Below are 22,306 nucleotides of genomic sequence, written 5' to 3'. Positions count from 1 at the left end.
CCACATCAGATAACCACTATTTAAACCGAATCTTTTGATATGAATCCGAATCCGAACTATTCACATTCCTTAACCATAGTGACAACAAATAAAGAAATGGATTAGGACAAAAGCAAAATATGAAATGTGAGCTAAAATGGCATTAATCGAAAAACACAGAAGCAACACCAGCACTAAAACAGAGAGAATCTCTGTTGAGGTCAACTATATTCTGACATTATGCCCTACAAAAAGCCCTGCATTTTTGGGGACATGTGTCAATGCTTTTCCCACGTGGCTTACATCTCAGCCGTCATTTTTCTCTTGAGATTTTCCTTTGGACCTACTCTACTCTGCAGACATTTTGACAAAGCAATCCTATGAAGAATTCATTTTAAAAACTAAAGTAATGAATTGTAACTGTGTCTTTCTAGGATGTAGTAGTATGATCGAGACTTATGTTTCTTTCTTTTCTTTTATACCTCTGCCACTTTACTTTTCCTTTTTCCCAAATTCTTCTTTAATTTCATTTCATTACGTTGTTTTCAAGTTAAAGATACACCTTTGTTTTTCTTTTTGGTCACAATCTTCATTTTTCCCATGTTTAAAGGACTAATCTTTTATCCTTTCTTGTAGTGTTTTTGAGTTTTGAGCAGTACCCATTTCAGTATAAGCCATTCATGAAAATGGGTTTTGAGTTTTATTATGTTTTCTAGTGATAGTTACAGTCTCAATTAGCCATGTTTTTATTAGGGATTTAAATGGAGGAGATTGAGGAAGCAAACAAGGCAGCTGTTGAGAGCTGCCACAGAGTTATTCAGCTTTTATCTCAATCCAAAGATGAATTTCAATCTCAAAACTTGATGATACAAACTGGAGAAGCTGTATCTAAATTCAAAAGAGTGGTGTCTCTTTTAAGCAGCCATGGAGGAAGAAAAATAAGAAGATTAAACAAGTTCAAATTCAGATCATCTTTGCCTCAAAAACTCTTTCTAGATAATACCCCTAATTACACAACAATTTTAGCACCAACACCTCTCCAAATTATACCTGCTAATTATCTTCAAACCCCACTTTCAAATTTCAGGCCTCCTCTCCAAAATCCCCAAATCACAAAACCACCATACCAATTTAGGATGCAGTATCAGACCATTTCATCATCTAGATCATCTTTGAGTATGGATGGTACTGTGACTAATTTTGATGGAGAATCATTCCATTTAATTGGTGTTCCTCAGAGTAGTTCTGAACAGATTTCACAGCAGACAAGAAGAAAGTGTTCAGATGGCAGTGTGAAATGTGGAACTGGTGGTAAATGCCACTGTTCTAAGAGAAGGTATGATTTTTTCTTTTTTCTTTTTTTCAGAGAAATTAAACTGTTGAATTTGATTATTGTGATGTGAATTAATTGAGTTTGATTCAGGAAATTGAGGGTGAAGAGATCTATAAAAGTGCCTGCTATCAGTAATAGAGTTGCAGATATTCCTCCTGATGAGTTTTCATGGAGGAAATATGGCCAGAAACCAATCAAGGGCTCGCCTCATCCTAGGTATTCATTTTCATAATTAAACCTTTGCTTTTTTCTTAGTTTCTAGATCGGAACAAGTGAGTTCTAGCTGCATTTAGTTATTCACTATTAAATCTAGCTTGTTAAATTTGAGAAATAAAATGCTTTGAATTTCACAGTAAGATTCTAATTAGCATAGATTTAACGGAGATTCAGGATCCAGATGAATATTACTGATGTAATAACTTGACTGTTCACATTTAGATCTGTTTATGGGACAGCTAGGCAGCGCTTGGGTGAGACGTAATGGACTTTTGTCAAAAAAAAAAAAAGAAAAAAAGATTTGCTTAACTCAAATCCAACTTAGACCTCTATTATTTTAGGCTTATTTAGACTTCACGTTTAAAAATTAGATCCCAAAACAAATAAACTCACCTATAAAATTACAGTTTATATATATAAATAAATAATTATATTAATAGTATAGGTTGCTCTGGATCCGCCCGTGTTACTTTTATAAAACTCAAACCCTTAGATGTAAGCGGAGTTTAACCGGACTGGTTCGGTCAGAATCTAAACTAATCTTTTCTTGTTCAAATTGTGTCGTCCAAATGGGCCTAGGAGGTTGAATGGGGCCAATACATCTATTCATGTCTAGTAACTGCCAGTAAAAATTAGTTGATTTTTCTTTGAAATAGCTATTATTAGAGCATTTCTAAGAGACTCTTGTAGGTCTTGGTGGTAGGGCAGTAGGAGTCAAGGCAATAGGATCCGTCGACTGAAATGGCCTAAGTTGGAAGGGCAGACTCTAGGCCGAAAGGCGATTACTAGTAGATCCCGGGGGAACCCCCTTTCTAAAGCTAACGAAAGGAACTATGACCATGGGAATGATTGTTGAATAAAGAAAGTACCACTAAGGAGGTGTCCCTCTTGCCTAATAGTCACTCTGTTCACGGTTAGCTGGGAATGAATGTGAACCAATTGTTGACAGAGATGATTTGATTAGCTTGATAAGGTAGGCTTTCGGATAGTCAATATGATTTAGTGATGGTGTCCGTGGTCTTGTTCAAATGCTTTTTTTAGTGATTTAAGAGTGGTTAAGATATATCATCTCCAACAATGCTCCTTATATTCACTCCTTATTTATTATTTTATTATTAAGATTATTTTTTATTATTACATTACCAATAGTGTGAGGAGAGAGACATATCATTAATAAATTATTAATAAAATATGAAGTTAGGAGGCACTAAGAGGTGGAGAGAAGCTCTCTATTAATAGAAAAGATGAAGAGGCTCTTAGTGATTTGAGGAGCCACTAAGAGGCTGTTGGAGATGAATTTTCATTCTCCCTCCTCAAATTTTAACTTAGTGATTTGAGGAGCTACTCAGAGGCTGTTGGAGATGCTCTTATAAGCTCTTTTTCAATCATAATCAAATACTTAGAGTAAATTACACTCATGACCAGTGGATTTTACCCATTTTAATATTGTGGCTATTGAACTTCAATTCTTCACAGTATGACCATTGAACTTTACACTTTGTGGCCACCAGTGTAACAAAGTGTAAAGTTCAATGGTCATACTGTGAAGAATTGAAATTCAATAGCCACAATGTTAAAATGGGTAAAGTCCACTGGCCATAGGTGTAATTTACTCCAAATACTTATATTCAAATGTTTGGAATGAAAAGGAGAACTAAGCGGGCATTAAATGGCAGTTGGCCCATAAGTTAAAAAAAAAATTACGTTAGAAATCAGCTTTTAATTTTCTTTTACAGTTTTGCAACTTCTTTTTATGGTTCTTATCATTTTCCAGTTATTTTTTTTATTCTTATCAAGCTCTCATTTTTTTTTTATTTTTGCTTTTGTCAAATGTAGTTACAGTTTTTTTCACCGTGAATTTCTGTAAGTAGTTTTAAATTTTAAGAATTTGATAATTATTTTTAGAATATGAGATACTTGTACATAATTTAATTAATTAGGACTATTATGTAACTTACCTTTTAAAAAAAGAGATAAGTTACAAATTTAGTCTTGTAGAGCAGATTTAGACTCCCATAAAAAACAGTGACATCTTTAACCTTTTAAACCTCAAAAACAGAAGATGGGTGTTTTTTTTTAGTGGGCGACTATATACCGCACTAAAATTCCGGTTCACCGCCCTGTATTGACCTTTTTGCCCTTCTCATTATTTCAAACATAAGTTTTGAAATTCCAAATCCTCTCAACATCTTTTCCATTCTAAAAAAAACCGACCAAAAACGAGATGGCACGAAGAGGAGGCATCGGCAAAGGATACATGGGTATTACGGTAAGTATTTCCATAAAAAAAATTATCAAAATCGTGAGTAATCGGGCCGAAATTCGGGATTAAAATCTCAGAATTTCGCCTAGGCGGGCGCCGGAATCCATCTCCACCTACGGTGGAACGCATGAACTATGCGTTCCACCGTAGGTGGAGATGCAGCGTGTCGAGCGATCCACCCTAAGGTGGATCGCATGCGCCGCGCGCTCCGCCTTAGGGTGGAGCGCGTGCGCCGTGCGATCCACCTTAGGGTGGATCGCTCGACGTACGCGTTCCACTTAAGGTGGAACGCGTACAACGCATGCGCTCCACCTTATGGTGGGGCGCATGCGCCACCTGTTTGGCCTAAGGGCCAAACGTTTGCGGCGCACTGGTCGGCCCTAAGGCCGACTGGTGCGCCGCACCCGTTTGGCCCTTAGGGCAGGTGGTGTAAACCACCCGCCCAGGTCAAAAAGGGGCAAATTTTGAATTTTTTAAAAAAAAAATTGCACGGACCGGGCGTAGGCAAACCCGAACGTATAGAAAAAAAAAATTATGTTAAATTGAATATACCTTATAAATAAATAATATTACAGGATAAGGAGGGAGCTGACCCTAGACGCACGTCTTCACGTCCTGTTACTGCATCTGCTCGGCGGGACCGGGAGGAGCAGCAGCGGTTTATGGCGGACGCCCGGAGGGCACATGCTGCACAGGCGGAGCGTGCTGAGGGACGGGATGAGGCGGCTGGTATAGACATGGACGGGGATGCTTCTATGCATCGTCCTAGTGCTGATACTATCCCCATAGATCGTGGCGTTGTGACGAGGGGTCGAGACGGACGATTTTCTTCTACCGCAGCATCTTCTTCTCGTCTTTAACAATAGCATACGCTATCTTGAAGTTATTATTGCATGGCGTCATCCCAACAATCTCAACAAACGGCATTTTGTACTTGTTTGTTTTGTACGTTGAATCAATGCCGATGTACCAGTGGTAAGTCCTGAACATATCAACTGACTCTGGATGTGCCATGAACACATGCGTTATCACACCTGAATCAGCCTGTGTGTAATTGACATATTTGTTCTCCACAGCAATATGGTAGAATTGACTAGCCATGTCTCTACCTTCAAACGCGTCCCTCCTCATTTTGTCCCTGTAATTATATATGTGTTTAATTACTGAGTTGTCCTCTGGGTGTTTTTCTTTAACTGCTGCTAAAATAGCACAAGGCTTTGCTTGAGCTGAAGACATATCACGCACAATTTGTTTAGATGCGATACTGAGTCCGCTCATTTGCCGACTTCCCTCTGGATACATACGCATTGTATGGTTATGCATTCCAGTTAACCCAGCCTTAGCCTTTATCCCCCATCCCGAAAGGTCTGCATGTTGATAGGCTTTAATCTGAAATTTACATCGGCACGCTTTAGTTTTACTTTTCCTAATTGCAGGATCTTCATCATTTTTCACAACACCTCTATATCGTTCACCCCGTGAACAGCGCAACAACTTCTGTTTACCCCCATTTTTGTGCGAAGATATTACAAGCTCAAACCCATTTTGAATAGCTATCTTTTTTGCCCAATCAATAGCATCCTGACTGGAGGGGAAAACGGTATCCGTTATAAAACGTGAACTATAATCAATGTTATCGGGGTTCCAATCTTCTATCGGTACCTGAATATACGAAAAATTTACATTAAAATTACAAAAAAAAATACTTCGGGCCTATTTCTCCCGTTCGAAATTAGTTCGGGGCAATTTCTGCCCACTTTTGCCTGAACGGGCAGGCTACCCGTTCCACCATAGGTGGAAACGGGCAGCGCGTACTGCCCGTTCCAAAGGTGGAACGGGTGGCGCGTACCACCCGTTCCATGGGTGGAGCGGGTGGCGATTACCACCCGTTCCATGGGTGGAGCGGGTGGCGATTACCACCCGTTCCTTAGGCCGATCGGGTAGTTCATCCGATCGGCCTAAGGAACGGGTGGTAATCGCCACCCGCCCAGGCAAAATTCGAATAAAAAAATAAAAAAATGATTAATAACGTTTTTAATTCTCGTACTATTACCTCGTGTTCGAACTCATTGTCTTCGGGAATGTTTTGATCCATTTTTTTCAAATCCGGGATTTGTGCTCGGGAGAGAAAACTAGAGAGAGTTTTTAAGGTTTTAGGGGGAAAAAAAGTGGCAAGGGTAAAATGGTCAAAACAGTGCGGTGAAACGGAAATTAAGGGCGGTATTTAGCAATACCCTTTTTTTTTTATTAAGAGGACATTGTTACACATGCTGTTGCTACAACAGTTGTTGAAGGTTGGCCAATTCGGGAAAAGTGGGTCCCAGCGCGGCACAAGGATTCTGTTATTTCTTTTAGGGTAAATAATTTATTAGTCCCCGTCTTTTTACTTAACACAATATTTAGTCCCTCTATTTTGAAAAACACATTATAAAGTCTAACTTTTGTCAATATTAACCATTTGGTCCTTCTGTCTAGTTTTTTTAGATTTTTAACCGAACATATCTTAGCTTTCAGGACAGACATAATAGATACAGAATGGTCATGTTACTCTGTTATTTTCTGTCTGCCTGTTTATGCCAAATATAATGGTTAAAAATCTAAAAAAGAATAGACAAATGGACCAAATGGTTAATATTGATAAAAGATAGGGATCTTATAATGTGTTTTTTTAAAATATGGAGACTAAACAGTGTATTAGGTAAAAGGGATGAGACTAATAAATTATTTACCCTTTCTAGTATAAGTAGTGCATAATTAGGATTCTGTTATTCCTTTCTTAATTAGGATTCCGTTATAGTATAAGTAGTTTGGTTATTGTTCTATTTCAATCATGCTTAATCAATAATAATTCTCAAATTCTCTAGAGCAAGCACTCGCTCAAAGAGTGTGGGTTTGATCACCCATTTTGATTGTATCATACATGCAATTTCAAACTTCATTTGGTAATTAAAACTCTAGAAATCGAGGAGGGTGGGTAGAATATAAATTGCACGTGAAAAACTCTATCTTTCGTTAATAAGACTTGAAATACATCATCTTACAAATATTAAGCTTAAACTTTGCACTGGTATGTAAGTGGAGGTTATATCCGTTCTCTTCCGATGAATGCAGGGGATACTACAAATGTAGCAGTGTGAGAGGTTGCCCAGCAAGGAAGCATGTGGAAACATGCCTTGAAGAACCTTCAATGCTAATAGTAACCTATGAAGGTGAACATAACCATTCCAGATTACTCTAATCCATTTGTATAATAATATAGGATATAGACTGCAGTTCAAACCAGAGACTATACTAGACTAGAGGTGTTACCAATTCAACTTTTATTGTATCAAGATAGTCCGGTTTGAGCTTGCTCTTCTTTTGATTGGTCAAATGTATTACATTTGAAACTATAGTAGAAATTCTCGTGTTCATACAATTTCAATCTTCAATTCTAATTCCTAAGAAAAATTGACATCTACACTTTATCAAAATTTGCAAGAGACGAGGAATTTTAATCCAATTTTTCTATTGGATCATAGATCGAAGAACTGAACTATAGCATCAAATTTCAGTGACGGATTCAGAAATAACTGATGGTGGTGTTTTTAATGCTATCAGTTGATATTTTTGGGTGTTGTTACAGAAGAAATTATAATCGAATTCCACTCCTCTGTATTTCATAGATTGGATTTCTAAGTTATCTGTATATGAAATTGTGGAGTTATTTTTGTTTGTACCATAAAATGAGAAGAAAAAAAACACCTAATACAATATACAACTTTTTAATACGATGTCCTTCAATTGATTAGTAAATTTTCAAACCAAATTAATTTTGAAATTAAAGTATAACAATATAGAAAAGGTTTAAAGCACTATTTGGCCACTGATCTATTCAAAATTTTGTTATTTGGTATCTCACCTATTATTTGGTCACATTTGGTCCTTAATCTATCCCAATTGGTGAATTTTCATCCAATTTGTATTAAAAATTAACCGAATCGTTATCTCATTGACATGTAACGATATTTTGACACTTGAACTTAATAGATTTTAGTTTAGGATTTGTTTTTTGTTTTTTTCCTTTTTAATGTAAATTAATTATTTCAACATAATGTGACAAAAAAAACTTTAAAAAATATAACGTGTGAAGTTCATGTGTCAAAATATCATTACTTGTCAATGAGATAACAATTTTGTTAAGTATTCATACAAATTGGGTGAAATTTCGCCAATTGGGATAAATCAATGGCCAAATGTGACCAAATAATAGGTCAGGAGCTAAATGTTAAAATTTTGAAAAGATCAGGGGTCAAATAATACTTTAAGCCTGTAGAAAATTAAAATCTACGAGGATAAGAATCAAATAAAATTATAATATTTCAAGCAAAGTGCAGATTTAGTTTTAAGATATGAAATGATGTAAATTTAACCTAATGTTTCTAAACATGATCAATTTTAGTTTAAAGCTATCAGAAATTTAAAAATACTGGTTTGACTGTTATTTAACTGTCACATCGATCTTCCAAACATGTTTGTAATAAATTGAAGCAGTTTTGTACATTTTTTGATGAATTTTTGTAACTATATTGATAACACAGTAAATATTTTAGGCAGTTTGATAAAAAAAATTGTGATAAACTTAAATGTAGGTTTTTAACATTTTAACAGAATTTTTATAATTTTGTTAGTAATACACTAAATATCTTAGATATTATTGATATTTGGATGATCTGAAGTGACAGTCAAATACCAGCTAAACCACTTTTTTCTAATTTTCGATAATGTAGAGCTAAAATTGATCTTGTTTGGAAAAATTAAGATTAAATTTGCACTATTTCATACGTTAAAACTATATAACTTGTTGTGAAAAAAAGTATTATGGGAAAAAACGTTCTGAAAAAAACCTGATAAGTATTTAGTAATTATAAAATAAAATTATATATATGTTAGACTATATTGAAAGTTAGGCCTATTTTTGTTGAAAAACTTTTTTTTTTAGAGATGGTTCAAAAACATTTAATATCAGTTTTTCTAATGGGTTGTCAAAGCTAGTTTCTCCAAAACCTATAAATCATAGCTTTTCTGAAAGCGGCTTTTCCAGCTGTCTTAACTTGTTAACAATTTTACATTTAAACATTATTTTTAAAAGTGATTTTAGGGTCAAAGAAAACAATGTCAAACGTCCACTCAGTGGAAATGGAAATCTAGTCCCAAACTTAGCATGTGTTGCCAACCATATAGGTTGTTGTAACACTCCTTTAGACTCGGCCTACATAGTTTGATAATATCAATCCACACTATTGGTGGAAGCTAATATATTGGTGATAACTGTCGTATATATTTTGAGCTCGGTTTAGAGAGAGGATGACCAGATGTTCTCTAATGGGTCGAACTTTTAGAATATAATTCTAGAATGTCTCTTCTAATTAGGATAATTAATTTTTGTTTTATTTAGAAATATGATGTCAGCAAGGAATCTTCGTACTATAAAGGAATCATAACTCTTGGAGATGCTTTCCTGGTTTGCTAAGGAGATAGATGTTTGTTCAAACTGAGTTTCTTTCAAAACAATAAAAAAAAAATCCTTATCCTATTATAATTAGGATTTTAGAAGCCTATATAAAGGGCTCTCACACCTATTGCTTTGTGGATTAACCGTTCTCTCAAAGTCCGTGAGTCACACATCATATCTTGTTGCATCTATGTTTTATAAGCATACATATACGAGATCTTTTTAGAAGAATATCAAATCCATCTTATGAGATTTTTCATTAACATTATCAATTGGAAAACAAACTATAGCATGAGCTCCGTTTGTTTGAAGAAAAATATTGGATAAGAAAAAAAATTTGGAAAATAAATATTTTTCGGTGTTTGGTTACAATACCAGAAAATAAAAAGAAGTGGTAAGTGATTATTGTTTTCAAAAAGGATAAAAAGAAATGAAGTAGGGTTAATGTTTTACTCTTTTTAAATTGGTATTTCTATATATATTTTTCTGTTGACTATTTAAAAAAAATTGGTTGACTCATTTTTTTGAGTAAAAAAAATCACAAAAATATTTTCATGCATAATATTTTTCAATAAGGAAATTATGGTGTTAAATAATTTGTACACAAAGATATCTATGCTAATAATGCATTCCAGCAAATTAGGCCTAAATACAAAAGATGAATAGAAAAAAGGGTAATTATAAGGTTCCTGTGTTTTTACCGAATACACTAGTTAGTTCCTCTGTTTTTACAAATAATTATATAGTCCTTCAGTTTTTATTTCGTCAACTCCTTAGTCTTTATGTTTGAGTCAATGGTCAAACTATACTAAAAAAAATTTAAAATACCAAAATTACCCTTTAATCTATGTTTTAATAATAAACATATTATATTTTTCCTATTTTATGTTTTTTTCTCTTTTTTCTACATAGTCATAATCTCTCATATATTAAGTAATTAATTTATTAAATTTTATATAATTATAGAACTTTAATTTAGTAACGTAAAATTTATTAATTAAAAAAAATAAATGAAAAATATTTTAAAAATTATTAAAATAGAAGTAAAACTATACAAAACTATAAAAAGTAATCTTTATTTATCTCTAATAAATTTTATGAATCAAAAAATAAAATTTGATTTTTTTAGGTCATCGAAATTTCATTTAGTATTAAAATATTATATTAAAAAACTAAATAAAATAAAATTTTAAGAGAATAAATAATATATTTTTTTATGATTTGTTTACATAAGTATATATCAATTTTGGTGTATATATTTCAAAAACATCATTAAAACTATTTAGATTAAATTTGAAATTAAAAGATAAGTTTTTTTATGTATATAATAACTAGGGGCAATTTTATACTTTTATCTAAAAAATAAATGGAAGGATTAAAAAGTTGATTAAAACAAAACTTATGGATCTTATAATAATATGATGGACTTACTAGTTTGTTATGTAAAAACACGAGGACTTTATAATTATTTATTCTAAAAAAAAAAACAGTTTTTCATTTGATGTTGAGCTGGCCAGGCCAAGCCTCACAAGTTTAAAAATTGAGAAAATAACCTAAAAATCATGTTTGAATTTTTATTTATAATTAAATATCTTTCATTTTTATCTTTTTATCGTCACATGATATTTTTATTTTAAAATTATAAAAAATCATGTTTTTAATCATTATTTTGTGGGTAAATTTCAAATAAAACCCATGTGGTTTCACTAATTTTCAGATAAAGGATTGTGGTTTACTTTTTGTCAAACCGAGGATTGAGGTTTTCAAGTTTAGCAAAATAAGGATTTTTTCGATTGATACTATTAAAATCACCATTGACGACTTTAAAAATTACATATTTTAAGAACTACTAATATTCTAAGCAACTTGAATTCTTCAACTTTTTTATTTTGAGATTATTTAGATGATGTTTGGTAATGAGAGAGAAAGTTAATGTTTAGAGAGAGAAAGTTCCAAAAAAGATGATTTTCGAAAATTGAAAATGTAGTTCCATAGAAAATATGACATCGAACAACTTTAATTCTTGAAAATTTTCATTTTCAGATCGTTAAAGATGGTTTTAATAGCATTAATCCAAGTGCGAAACCTCAATTCTCGTTTTGACAAAAAGTAAACCACAGTCCTTTATCTGAAAATTAGTGAAATCACAAGGATTTTATTTGAAATTTACCCTTATTTTGTCAAACAGTTAATTTATCCCTTTAAAAGGAAATGTGTCTATTCATGCAAAAATTATTTATTTGGCAAACATAGAACACTTGTAAATATTGTGCTTTTTATGATTTTTCATAACCGTCGCTTAAAAATATTCAATTCTAGTCTAGCTCAAATAGATTTACCCCTATCAAATTTATTTTGGCTATCATTCGCCAAGAGAACACCATTGTAAAATAATATATATACACAATTGTAATATTAATATGATATATATAATAGATACTTATTTTGTCCGGAGTAATCTCTCATTATTTTATAATTTTTTTCAATTATTTTATAAGTATCATGTTGTAAATACTTGTTAAAAATATTACAACTTTGTGAGTTATTTTATAAGAATTGTGTTGTAAATTCTTGTTAAAGATGACAAAATATATTTTCTTAAATTAATGAGATAAAAATATCAAAGGAAGATTATTCCTTACCAAAATAATATATATTAAAAAATTAAATTAAACACTTTCAATTGGAAGTTTTTTTTAGTTAAATATTCCAAATTACTATTTTTGTTTGTTTGATCTATTTATGATTTTATCCATAAGTCTTATATTGTTTAGAGAAAATGACTTGAAATTAAAATCTTAATTAATGTGAGTGTTTAAGGTTAGATAGTATAAAGGTTTAATAAATTGATAAATAAGAAAATAAGAAAAGACTGTAATTTTATTATTTTAGTGTCAGAATTTTACAAAGGAGTCCAAGGCGGTGTAAAGATTAAAGTCACAACAAATATACAAAAAAAAAAGTATTCTTAAGCCCAAACCCCAAATCAGTTACACTCACCTTCTTCTAAAAATAGTTTAGAAAACCATGATTAGCAAACTAATTGAGATTTAACTATATATATATATATATATATATATATATATAGTGATAGGGTCAAGAAGGTAAGGAGAGAAAAAGAAAGGACCACGAAAGAAGTGATAGAAAAGCAACTCAAGATAATATTTGGATTCTCCAAGAAGTCTCTACTGTTCCCCATCCCTCTCAGCCACAACAGGCTCCTTTTGTACCGATAAAACCCAGGTTACGTTTAAGTCTTTTTTTGCTTGCATTTATATCTGGTATACTTTCTGTAAGAGGAAAAAGAAACAACATTTAAAGGGGAGTTAGAAGGATTCTAGGGAGTGTCTATGTTATGGAAACAACTCAGATCTTTTTTAATAAACTGAAGAACCTTAAATGAGAGGGAGGATATGTCATATTCATATCCAAATATTAAAGATCTTTAAAGTTGTATGTTTTTTCTCATTTTCATGAAAAATCTGCATTGGTATTGTCTTGGAGGAGATGTCGAAGGTCACTGAGTTTGACCTCCTCAATCTCATCATATCGCCTGCTGAGTGCTCGTACTTTCTTGTTACACTTTTTAACGAGTGTGTAGAGATCACTCAGGGCATTAATCATTTTATTTCTGAGCAAAGGTAGAGACATTACCTCAGTTGAGTGTTCCTCATTGTCAGATGCACATGAGGGTTCAGCGTGCTCAGAAGCATAAGGCTCAGCAAGCTCATCAGCCATAAAGTAGATGTTTGCTGACTCAGTGGCACCTGCAGCTTCCGATGATGATGACTCATCGATGTAGCTCCAGGTGGCCACCATTGCCTTTCTGCTGTTCTTCTCCTCCTTCTTCAAGGTAGGACAGCTTGATTTGATATGGCTAGTTTGATGACATTCAAAGCATGTGATGGGCTTTGAGGTTTCCTTCTTGTACTTGCTGTCATTGGACTCAGCTTTGTACTTGTCATACTTCTTATATGGCTTCTTTCCATACTTGTCGTTTTTCCTGAACAGCCTTTTCATTTTTCTGGTGAACATGGCCATTTCCTCATCATTTGTTGAGCTCCCATCAGTGGAGTCAGCTTTCATGACAAGAGACTTCTGCTTCTTGTCTTCAGACTTTTCCTTCACCTCAAAGTTCTTCATGGAGATTTCATGGGTCAGCAGAGATCCAATGAGCTCATCATACTTGTAGGTGGTTAGATCCTGAGCTTCCTCAACATCAGTTTTCTTAGCTTGCCAGTTTTTAGGAAGGCTCCTCAGTATCTTCTTGACTTGCTCTTCCTCAATGAAGTTCTTGCCAAGTCTTTTGAGCTCGTTGATTATGTTGGTGAATCTTGAGTTCATCTCAGAAATTCCTTCACCATCATTCATCTCGAATAGCTCGTAAAGCCTCATATGCTGGTTCACCTTGGACTCCTTGACCTTGCTGGTTCCTTCGTAGGTGACCTCTAGTTTCTTCCAGATTTCTTGTGCTGACTCACAACCTGAAATCTTATTGTACTCTGCAGCATCTAGAGCACAGTAAAGCATGTTTATAGCCGAGGCATGATTTTGCAATTTCTTGAGGTCATCCTCTGACCACTTAGCTTGACAACCTTTTGGTCGTCAACAGTTTCATAGGGAACAAATGGGCCTTGGACTATAGAAAGCCATGCACTCATATTTGTTGCCTGAATGAAATTTTTCATCCTGTTCTTCCAGAAGGTATAGTTAGACCCAAAGAACAGGGGAGGCCTAGTGATAGATAGTCCCTCAGGGAGTATCTGAGTTGTCTGATTTCCAGGGAGGAAACGAGTGTTGTTCTCAGCTATTACAGGGATCAGCTCAAGATAGTTTTATCTTATTCAGTGAGCTGTTAAGCTCTGATACCACTTGTTGGTCCCGTGTAATGTGACAAGATTAGTTCCAAGAGGGGGTTAGGAACTATTTAAAATTTTCACGTAAAGCTGACTTATATTTTAAACTAAGACTTTTGTTAAGTCTTTTAGCACAGCAATGCTGAGTTAGGTTAGAGGCAGATTTAGTCAACTGCTGACTAAAGTTGTTTCTACCGTGAGTCAGGAGATAGCACTTACTCAACTCTCAGATTACTCAACTCAACGTATGTTCATTAACTTTTTACTAGGCAGTGTTTAGCAAGCAATATATATAAAAGAGTAAAGGGTTAGAGATATGTTACTCAGCAGACTTATCCTTGTTCGGCCTCCTTGCCTACGTCTAGTCCCCGGAATCCTTCCGAGCTTTTTGAATCCTCTACTGAGCTCTTTAAAGGTAGAGCACAAACCTTTTACAAATAGCTACGGAGTATACAAGAGTACCTTCCTCTATTCTTCTACTCAATACTATATCTACCGATGAGTGCTATAACCGAGCAACTCAGCTTCTCCTTTCTATTCTTCTAGAAATGATAAAGTGTTTTGTTCTAAACAAAAGCTAAGCACGCTTTAGATGATTGAATCACTCTAGACTTTTACACAAAGATATGAATTGGTGTAAGAAATTGCTTTGCTATTCAAGACAGAACTTCGAGAGTGTATTTGGTCAGCGTTTCGACTTGATGAACATCTACATCGAATGAAGCATTTGAGAGGCCTATTTATAGTGACATCTGAGGCACCGATCATTTCGAATTTTGAAATAACCGTTGGAGGGAAACGACTTCCTGTCGCTTTCATCCGGTTAGTGCTCAGTGTCTTCAGCCAATAAGAATCATGTATCTTCTGTCTTCGGCAGTGCTCAGTTGCTTTTCGTTAGGCTGGTCAGAATGTCTCTACATATTTGGCAAAGTCTTCCAGACAGCTTTCTGCATCTTCTGAACTTTACCCAAAGTAGAAATACTTTGTCCCAAAGTTGTCCAGGCCAGCTGCTGACCTGACTCCCTTGTCTCTTGACTCAGCAGCTTCATCTTGAAGCTATTCAGAAGGCTTCTCGATCCTTCTCTGAGCTGGGCCGTGTTTTGTTCTTCTTGGGCTATGTAGCTTTCACCTGTTGACTTGGGCTTGACTTTCTCTTGTGGGCTTTTGGGCCTTACACTTTTAATCTCTTGATTCTTATAAATCAAATTGACTCAACATTGAACAAACACATTAGCATTAATAAATCAAAGCATTTAAATTTAATATGTTAGAATATTTTATCATGGGTAATTAACTATTCTTTAAATAATTTTGTCAAATCAAAATCATATGGAAAGGTGTTTCAACACATGTGACACAGGATAAATCCATCCATCCTATTATCTCAAGTCGGGTCCCCAATCCTAATGAACTCCTTCACTGGATCCATGTAACTGTCCAGATATCCATATATCTGAAGCTTGTGAGATCATCTCTCTGTCTCGATAGAAAACATTGTTACATACAAGTTTCTACAGTATTATGTCAATCCCTATTCAAAACATATTACTTGACTTGGGGTGGTTTTAAGTTTATTAGTTTATTATAATGTTTTGTCTCATTTCATACTTGTATGAACACTTTATATAAACTCAGGGATTTCTTTTTATTAGACTTATTTAGTTCTTAAACGTTATTGCCTTTATATAGTTGAAAACCATATCTTATTAAAACAAATGATATAAAAGAATAATTCATTTACAGCTGGTTTATATCCTAGAACAATTGACTATAGGACACTAAACCCCAACACGACTATTGGAAAAATGTCTCACTAATGGCCCAAGTATAAATTAAAAAATCATTGAGTTATTTAAGATGTTTATCATGATTCAGATGATTTGAATTTGGGATCTTCCATGTTATTGAATGAAATAAAGCATGTCTCTTTGTTAATCTATTTGAATGATTGGTCTTCTAGCTTTGTTTTCGGATTTAATTTGCTTGAGGACAAGCAAAAGCTTAACGTTTGGGGATGTTGTTGCCGCCAATTATCATAGTAAAATCGAGCCATAATTTCATCCATTTTGAGTGTCGTTTTATTACTTTAGTGTTAATTTTGTTAAATTTCGCTTCATTTCGTAATTTCACACACCGTCACGTAATTTTAATTTAATTCACGATTTTTTAGTTAATTTTTACACCCTGACACACCCTCACGAGATTTACTATTTACCCAAGTGAGTTACAGGGTAAGAACGAGGGAACGTTACGTGAAAAGACGACAAAACAGTGGTTTTTGGACAGTTGAGGCCTAATGCAACAGATTTGCACAGAAGCGTTGCAATTGGCTGGAAGGCATGCTTAAATCTGCCCTAAAGGCAGGTCTCGGTGAGACCTCCTGAGAGGCCAATTCCATGGGCAGGTCTCGACGAGACATGTTTTCTTTCGCAACTTGCACCGGGCTGCTCCTCTTCTCTATGCAAGCCCATACCTCTCTTCTATTTGATTTCTCAAGGCCATTTAATGAATAATTTCAGTGTTTTGGAGGCTTCCAATCATCAAAATCGGAATTTCATCTTGATTGGAGCAAGATTTAGCCTATAAATAGAAGAGATTTTGGAGAAGAAGCCACACCTTTTACATCTCCTTGCTTAGAAACTCCATTGTTGTTGTAGCCAAGCTTTGGGCATTTGACATTACTCTTGTTTTAAGTACTTTTTGTAGTTCTTAAACAATTTCTTATTTCAATGTCATTTTCTTTTAGTCTTGTAAGTTGATTTCACATTTGATCAAAGTTTGTTCATCTTTCATTTCTTTATCTTCTACTTTCAATGAGTTTCACTTCATTTCACTTTATTTCAAGTTTCATTTCCCCAATGACCATGAACTAATTCTTCCCTACTAGGGATTAGGGGAATCTTTCTAATGTTTTGAGTCAAGTTAGAAGTCGATTAGATAAACACCCGGAAGGAATTCGATTTAAAAGAACTAAGAATGTAAGCTTAATCTATGATTCAGTTAATCGCTTTTTACTCACCATAGTAACAAGAGGTTAACGAAAAACTACATTCTTAGACTCGATAACAAATCGATGTGGTTTCTAGATTTACACTGCTAGGATTTCTTATTGAGCTTAAAGCTTTCTTGTCGTATTTAAGTAGCCATTGGCCCGGTTAAGTGAATATGAGTGAAGAAATAGAACGAGGTGGTCTAAGGTCTTAGCACCAAGTTTCTTTTAAAAATCACCATCTTTAGAAACACGAATTTCTCTTCGGTGTCTTATTTCAATTGATTTTATTAGTTCAAACTTAGGAAGTGAACCTGATTCCCTAGTGTTTTACTCCATTGCTTTAACAACAAAAGGTTTCATCATTATAAACAACCCAAACCTCTTTAATTCAATCGTTTAGACTTCAAAAACCTGTGGATAGTTAATGATTGTTCGAAATCCCTGTGGGATCGATCTATATACGTAAGTATACTGTATTCTTGGTACAATAGAGTGCACTTGCTCTAAAAAGCACGTATACATTTTATATGCATCATTGTCATATCGGATCTTCCAAACAAGTTTGTTGATAAACTAAAGTAATTTCTTGTATTTTGGTAATTCGTTTATAATTGTGTTAATAACATAGAATGGAGATGTGGAGTAGCGGTGGATCCCTAGACTCGCTTGCCTTCTCTGTGCGGGGAGAGGTCCTTAGAAAACTCTGACGCCCAAGTTAGTAAATCTAGAGAGTGATTCATGTATTGAGTAGAAAGAGAGTGCATACCTGATTATTGCGGGCTAGAGGCTCTTTTATAGAGAGGGTATGTGACATAGTGAGTCTATGGGTCTCAGCCCAAGGCATTCTGCTCGTGGGCTTGTGTTGGCCCAAATGTTAGGGTTTAGTGTCCTATAGACAATTGTTCTAGGATACAAACTTAATGTAAATGAAGTGTTCTTTATATCATTTATTTTAATGAGATATGTTTTCATAACTATATAAAGGCAATCCCTTTTAAGAACTAAATAAAGTCTAATAAAAGGAAATCCATAAGTTTGTTTAAAGTGATTATAAAGTGTTCATACAAGCATGAAGTGAGACGAAACTTTATAATAAACTAATAAACTTAAAACCACCCCAAGTCAAGTAATATGTTTAGGATTGACATATCATTGCTGAGACTTGCATGTAACAATGTCTTTTGTCGAGACAGAAATCTGATCTCACAAGCTTCATATATACAGATATCTGGACAGTTACGTGGATCCAATGAAAAGGAGTTCATTAGGATTGGGGACCCGACTTGAGATAACAGGATGGGTAGATTCATCCTTGTCACCTGTTCATCTCATTGGTATTAATAGGTATAAGTAATCCTCAGACTCAAAGGAATGTTAATTGGTGATTCTGGATTACGGAATGTGATGCTTTGATCCTGTTGTAACACGATCCATAACAGAGATGACTCTGGGGTGTGAACGGCAGACGTTGGGTATCACATAAAGTAATTGTAGGATAATTATACATTGGATTGAGCATTTGTCACTCCTGATGAATGGGAGATACGTCCAAGGATCGCTTGTGGAAGACTCGACTCTAAATCCTTGCAAGGTGATAGCTTAAGACTTGAAATACAGATTTCACTTAACCTATCTAATTGGAGTTGACTCGGCCTGTACAAGTAAAACGAACGTCTCGCTATATGTGACTTGACATTATCCATAGTCATAAGATTCAGTTCAAGGATGTAGTTGATAAAGGATCGAATTATACTGTAACTAATACGGAAAGGTCAACGACGGAATCAACCTGTCTTCTTATAGCTCTGGGGGAATGTTTCAGATTTGTTAATCACATTTTGCGTACTCATTCCATTATGAAAAGATTAAATATAATTCTGTGAAAATTAATTTAATAGTTGCGTACGACTAGAAGCAATAAGAACCTAATGGGTCACACATAAGACTTGGAACCCAAAAGAGAAACGGATGTTAATTAATTGATGGAAGCCCAACTGAGTCCGGTAAGGCCCAGTACATGGGGTGGGGCGATTTTATGTATATATAATACATAAACATTTAATTTGATTTTAAACAATTCTAATTAGATTATAATTGTGAATTAAATTAATTAAAGGATAAATAAGTTAGGAGTTTTAATGAGATTAAATTGCACCTATTATTATCCTATAAGGTTACTATTATTATCTTTATATTTAAGATATAATTATAGATAATAAATAAGAATTATATTCTGAATTAAATTCTTATTCAGTAACCTAATTCTATCTAACTAGGGTTTAGATACAAAAGAATATAAATACCCCCCCCCCCCATGTGTAATTTTCGATATACACATACTAAGCCGGGAGAGAGAATTTTCGACCCACACCATAAGGACGAGATTATCCACCGTTTCCTTTCGTTCAATTGATTACATCTCTTTTCTCTTTATCCTTGATCTTGTATTGATTAATTAGAGACAATCTATTTTGGTTGTTATATACGGTTGAATTCTAACTTGATCTTCAATTGTTTGTTTTGTGCTTGGGAACTCGAAGTAAGAGTTGTGGGCACTTCGTTTGCAATGGTAGATAAAACTTCTAAAAGGTATTTCTTTCTATCCCTCTTTATATGAAATAACGATTAATGGATCTTGGGTTAATGGAAATAGGTTAAAATTTTATATTTCCGCTGCCAAACGTTAGCCTTAAATTCCATCACCAAATTCCCAATCAACATATAAAGCGATATCGGACAAATATAAATCTACCTCGTGGCGATGCAGAATTCCATACTTACTCTCAAAGATAAAGAATACGTAGCATCTCCTCATCTAAATATAGCAAAATGATTGCATATGTACCAAGAAGCTTAACTCGGGAAGTCTCGCTAGATCTAGTCAATGATTCATATGTTGTCATAATGATGCCTAATCTCGAGAATCATGTGCCAAGTGGCCTTACCGGATATCAGGCCCCAATATATAAGCACACTTCCTCCTATCAACAGGTTAGGCCCACCCTAATCCATAATATGTAATTGTCTTTTACAGCTCAACATCAGTATAAATAGAGTAAGCTCAACTCAATGCAAGTGATGTACGACTAATGGCGGAAGAATTTATAGTCTTTTTATAGTTTTCCCCTCACACCTTGTTTCAAAAACTTTACCCTCATTTCATACTAGTGGTCCTGTGAATCGAGTACTCATCCAAACCAAGTAACTTGATATTGAAATAAGGGTTTAGTGGCTTCATATTGAGGTAAAATGTACACAGAGGACCTTTTGGTTGATGTTTTAGAGATTGTATAGGGTTTTGGGACTATTAGTGTTTTGTACAGTGGAAGGGATAAACATATGTATGGTGTTTGAATGGAGACAACTTTCGGAGCTTAAAAGGGGCTAGGGAATGCCAAAGTGTCAAACCTTTATGATAACATCCAGATATTATTTACGGGTGTTAGACGAGGTGTCGCGGCCTAATCTCCCGAGCGGACCGGGGGGTGGACACCTCATGGCGACGTAAGCGGTGATTGGCGCCGAAAGTAACCAATCGTGGAATCAAGCTGCTCGGCAGGACCGGAGCTCGGAGATATGGAAGAGTCGCCACCCACGAATGGAAAAATGAACACCGATCCCTTGCGGGAGACCGGTGTGGGTTCGGGAAACTTAGGTACGAGCCGAGAAGGCTAGCTCCTTTCCAGAGAAAGGCTACTAGGCACCTCGACATCGCCCAGTTATGAACCACCAGCCTCCTACTCAGCATGTTAGGCGATAACGGGCTAATCGTATATTTCTTTAAGTTTAAAATTCATTTGAAACCTTTTCTTTCTCGTTTTGAAAACCGTTTTGAGCATACATTATTGAAAATCCATTTTAGTAAAGAATCACCCATTTACATCAGTTCAATATACATAGGAAAGAGAGGGGGAGAAGGAAGAATTGATTTATTTGTAACGTGATTTATGCTTCGTGTCACATACTAATTCTATACTAATTCACTTCCCCAAAACGAGTTTATTTACATGGTTCGTACCTTAATCGCCGTTGGAACGATTTAGGTACGTTTCAAAACCCCGTTTAATGATGTTCACTCGAATCGCTGTTGGAACGACTCGGGCGTTGAAAATGTTGGGATAAAAGCCTTTGATAAGAAAACGTGGTTAAACATACAAGTCAATTTTATTTTGTACAAATCCTTTAAGAAAACGATTCAAAACTTCATTATTTACAATGAAAACGATTTTAATTACAAGGTTCGCTTAATCCGTCGTTGGAACGGACTAAGGTTTTAAAACGTGATGTTTTGGAAATGATCTAAAGATGTCAAGAAAATATTATTTGCACTTTGAGAACCTCTAGAAAAGCTTTTAGTTTAAATAATCAAATTGAAAACTCTTTTTGGTGATTTATTTCCCCCTTTTGACTCAATGGACTCTTTACTTGTCATAATTACAACAATAAACATATTAAATCAAAATTCACTCCAAATAAAGCCCATTTGAAATATGGACCCATAAATATCTAAAGAATAAAGAAAATAATATAGACATATTATATACATTTTAGCCAAAAAAACCCATGAAATATTTATAGAGAAAATAAGGATAAGTGAAAAGATACTATGTAATAAACATATAAGAAATGATAATAAAAATACTAAATATAATACATTTTTACTTTAAACATGTGAAAATAATAGATAAAGCTCCTAAATAAGAAAATAACATTTATCCCCAAAATAATTTCACCTAATAATAACTAGTATAACCTGAATAGCCCAAAAACTATATATATATATATATATATATATATATATATACATAATGTAGTTTAAATATCAAAATAAAACCCATTATCCACAAAATATCTACTAATTAATTACTTCCAAAACACCCAAGTAAATAACATTCTAAAATAAAATCCATTATCATTTAAATGAAGGAAAAAGAAAATATATATATACGTATACTTATATTAGATTAAATCAAAAAATGATATATAAATATCCTAAATAACTATATGTACCAACTATCCAAAAATAGTTTGAAAACATTTATTACATAAATATACATATATGTACAAAGGATTAAAAGCTTAAAAGTTGAGAAAAAGGGACCAAAACAGCATTTTTTACATTCCAGCAGATTTACCGACGGAAAATCCGTCGGTAATCAGCAATTAGTGACAG

The 22,306-nt window shown here is 34.1% G+C and overlaps 1 protein-coding gene across 3 annotated transcripts; it reads left to right on the top strand.

The window, feature by feature from the left end:
* Positions 1-419: 419 nt before the first annotated feature.
* LOC136205259 (probable WRKY transcription factor 74) lies at positions 420-7,202 on the top strand. Of its 3 annotated transcripts, none has more exons than XM_065995779.1 (3): positions 420-1,315; positions 1,403-1,528; positions 6,903-7,202. In XM_065995779.1, exons 1-3 carry the CDS (start codon positions 741-743, stop codon positions 7,027-7,029), a joined length of 828 nt encoding a protein of 275 aa, XP_065851851.1. In that variant the 5' UTR covers positions 420-740; the 3' UTR covers positions 7,030-7,202. The 3 variants fall into 3 exon arrangements, 2 of the variants coding, with proteins under 2 accessions (XP_065851851.1, XP_065851852.1); XM_065995780.1 differs by lacking the exon at positions 6,903-7,202 and adding an exon at positions 2,219-2,989; XR_010675872.1 differs by lacking the exons at positions 420-1,315; positions 1,403-1,528 and adding exons at positions 3,135-3,797; positions 4,367-4,766 and having other exon boundaries at positions 6,903-7,030.
* The last annotated feature ends 15,104 nt before the right edge of the window (positions 7,203-22,306 follow it).

This window comes from Euphorbia lathyris, chromosome 9 (genome assembly GCF_963576675.1).
Source record: "Euphorbia lathyris chromosome 9, ddEupLath1.1, whole genome shotgun sequence".
In the NCBI taxonomy this organism is placed as follows: Eukaryota; Viridiplantae; Streptophyta; class Magnoliopsida; order Malpighiales; family Euphorbiaceae; genus Euphorbia; species Euphorbia lathyris.
The sequence above is the reverse complement of the archived record's forward strand: the minus strand, read 5'-3'. Positions and strand labels throughout refer to the sequence as shown.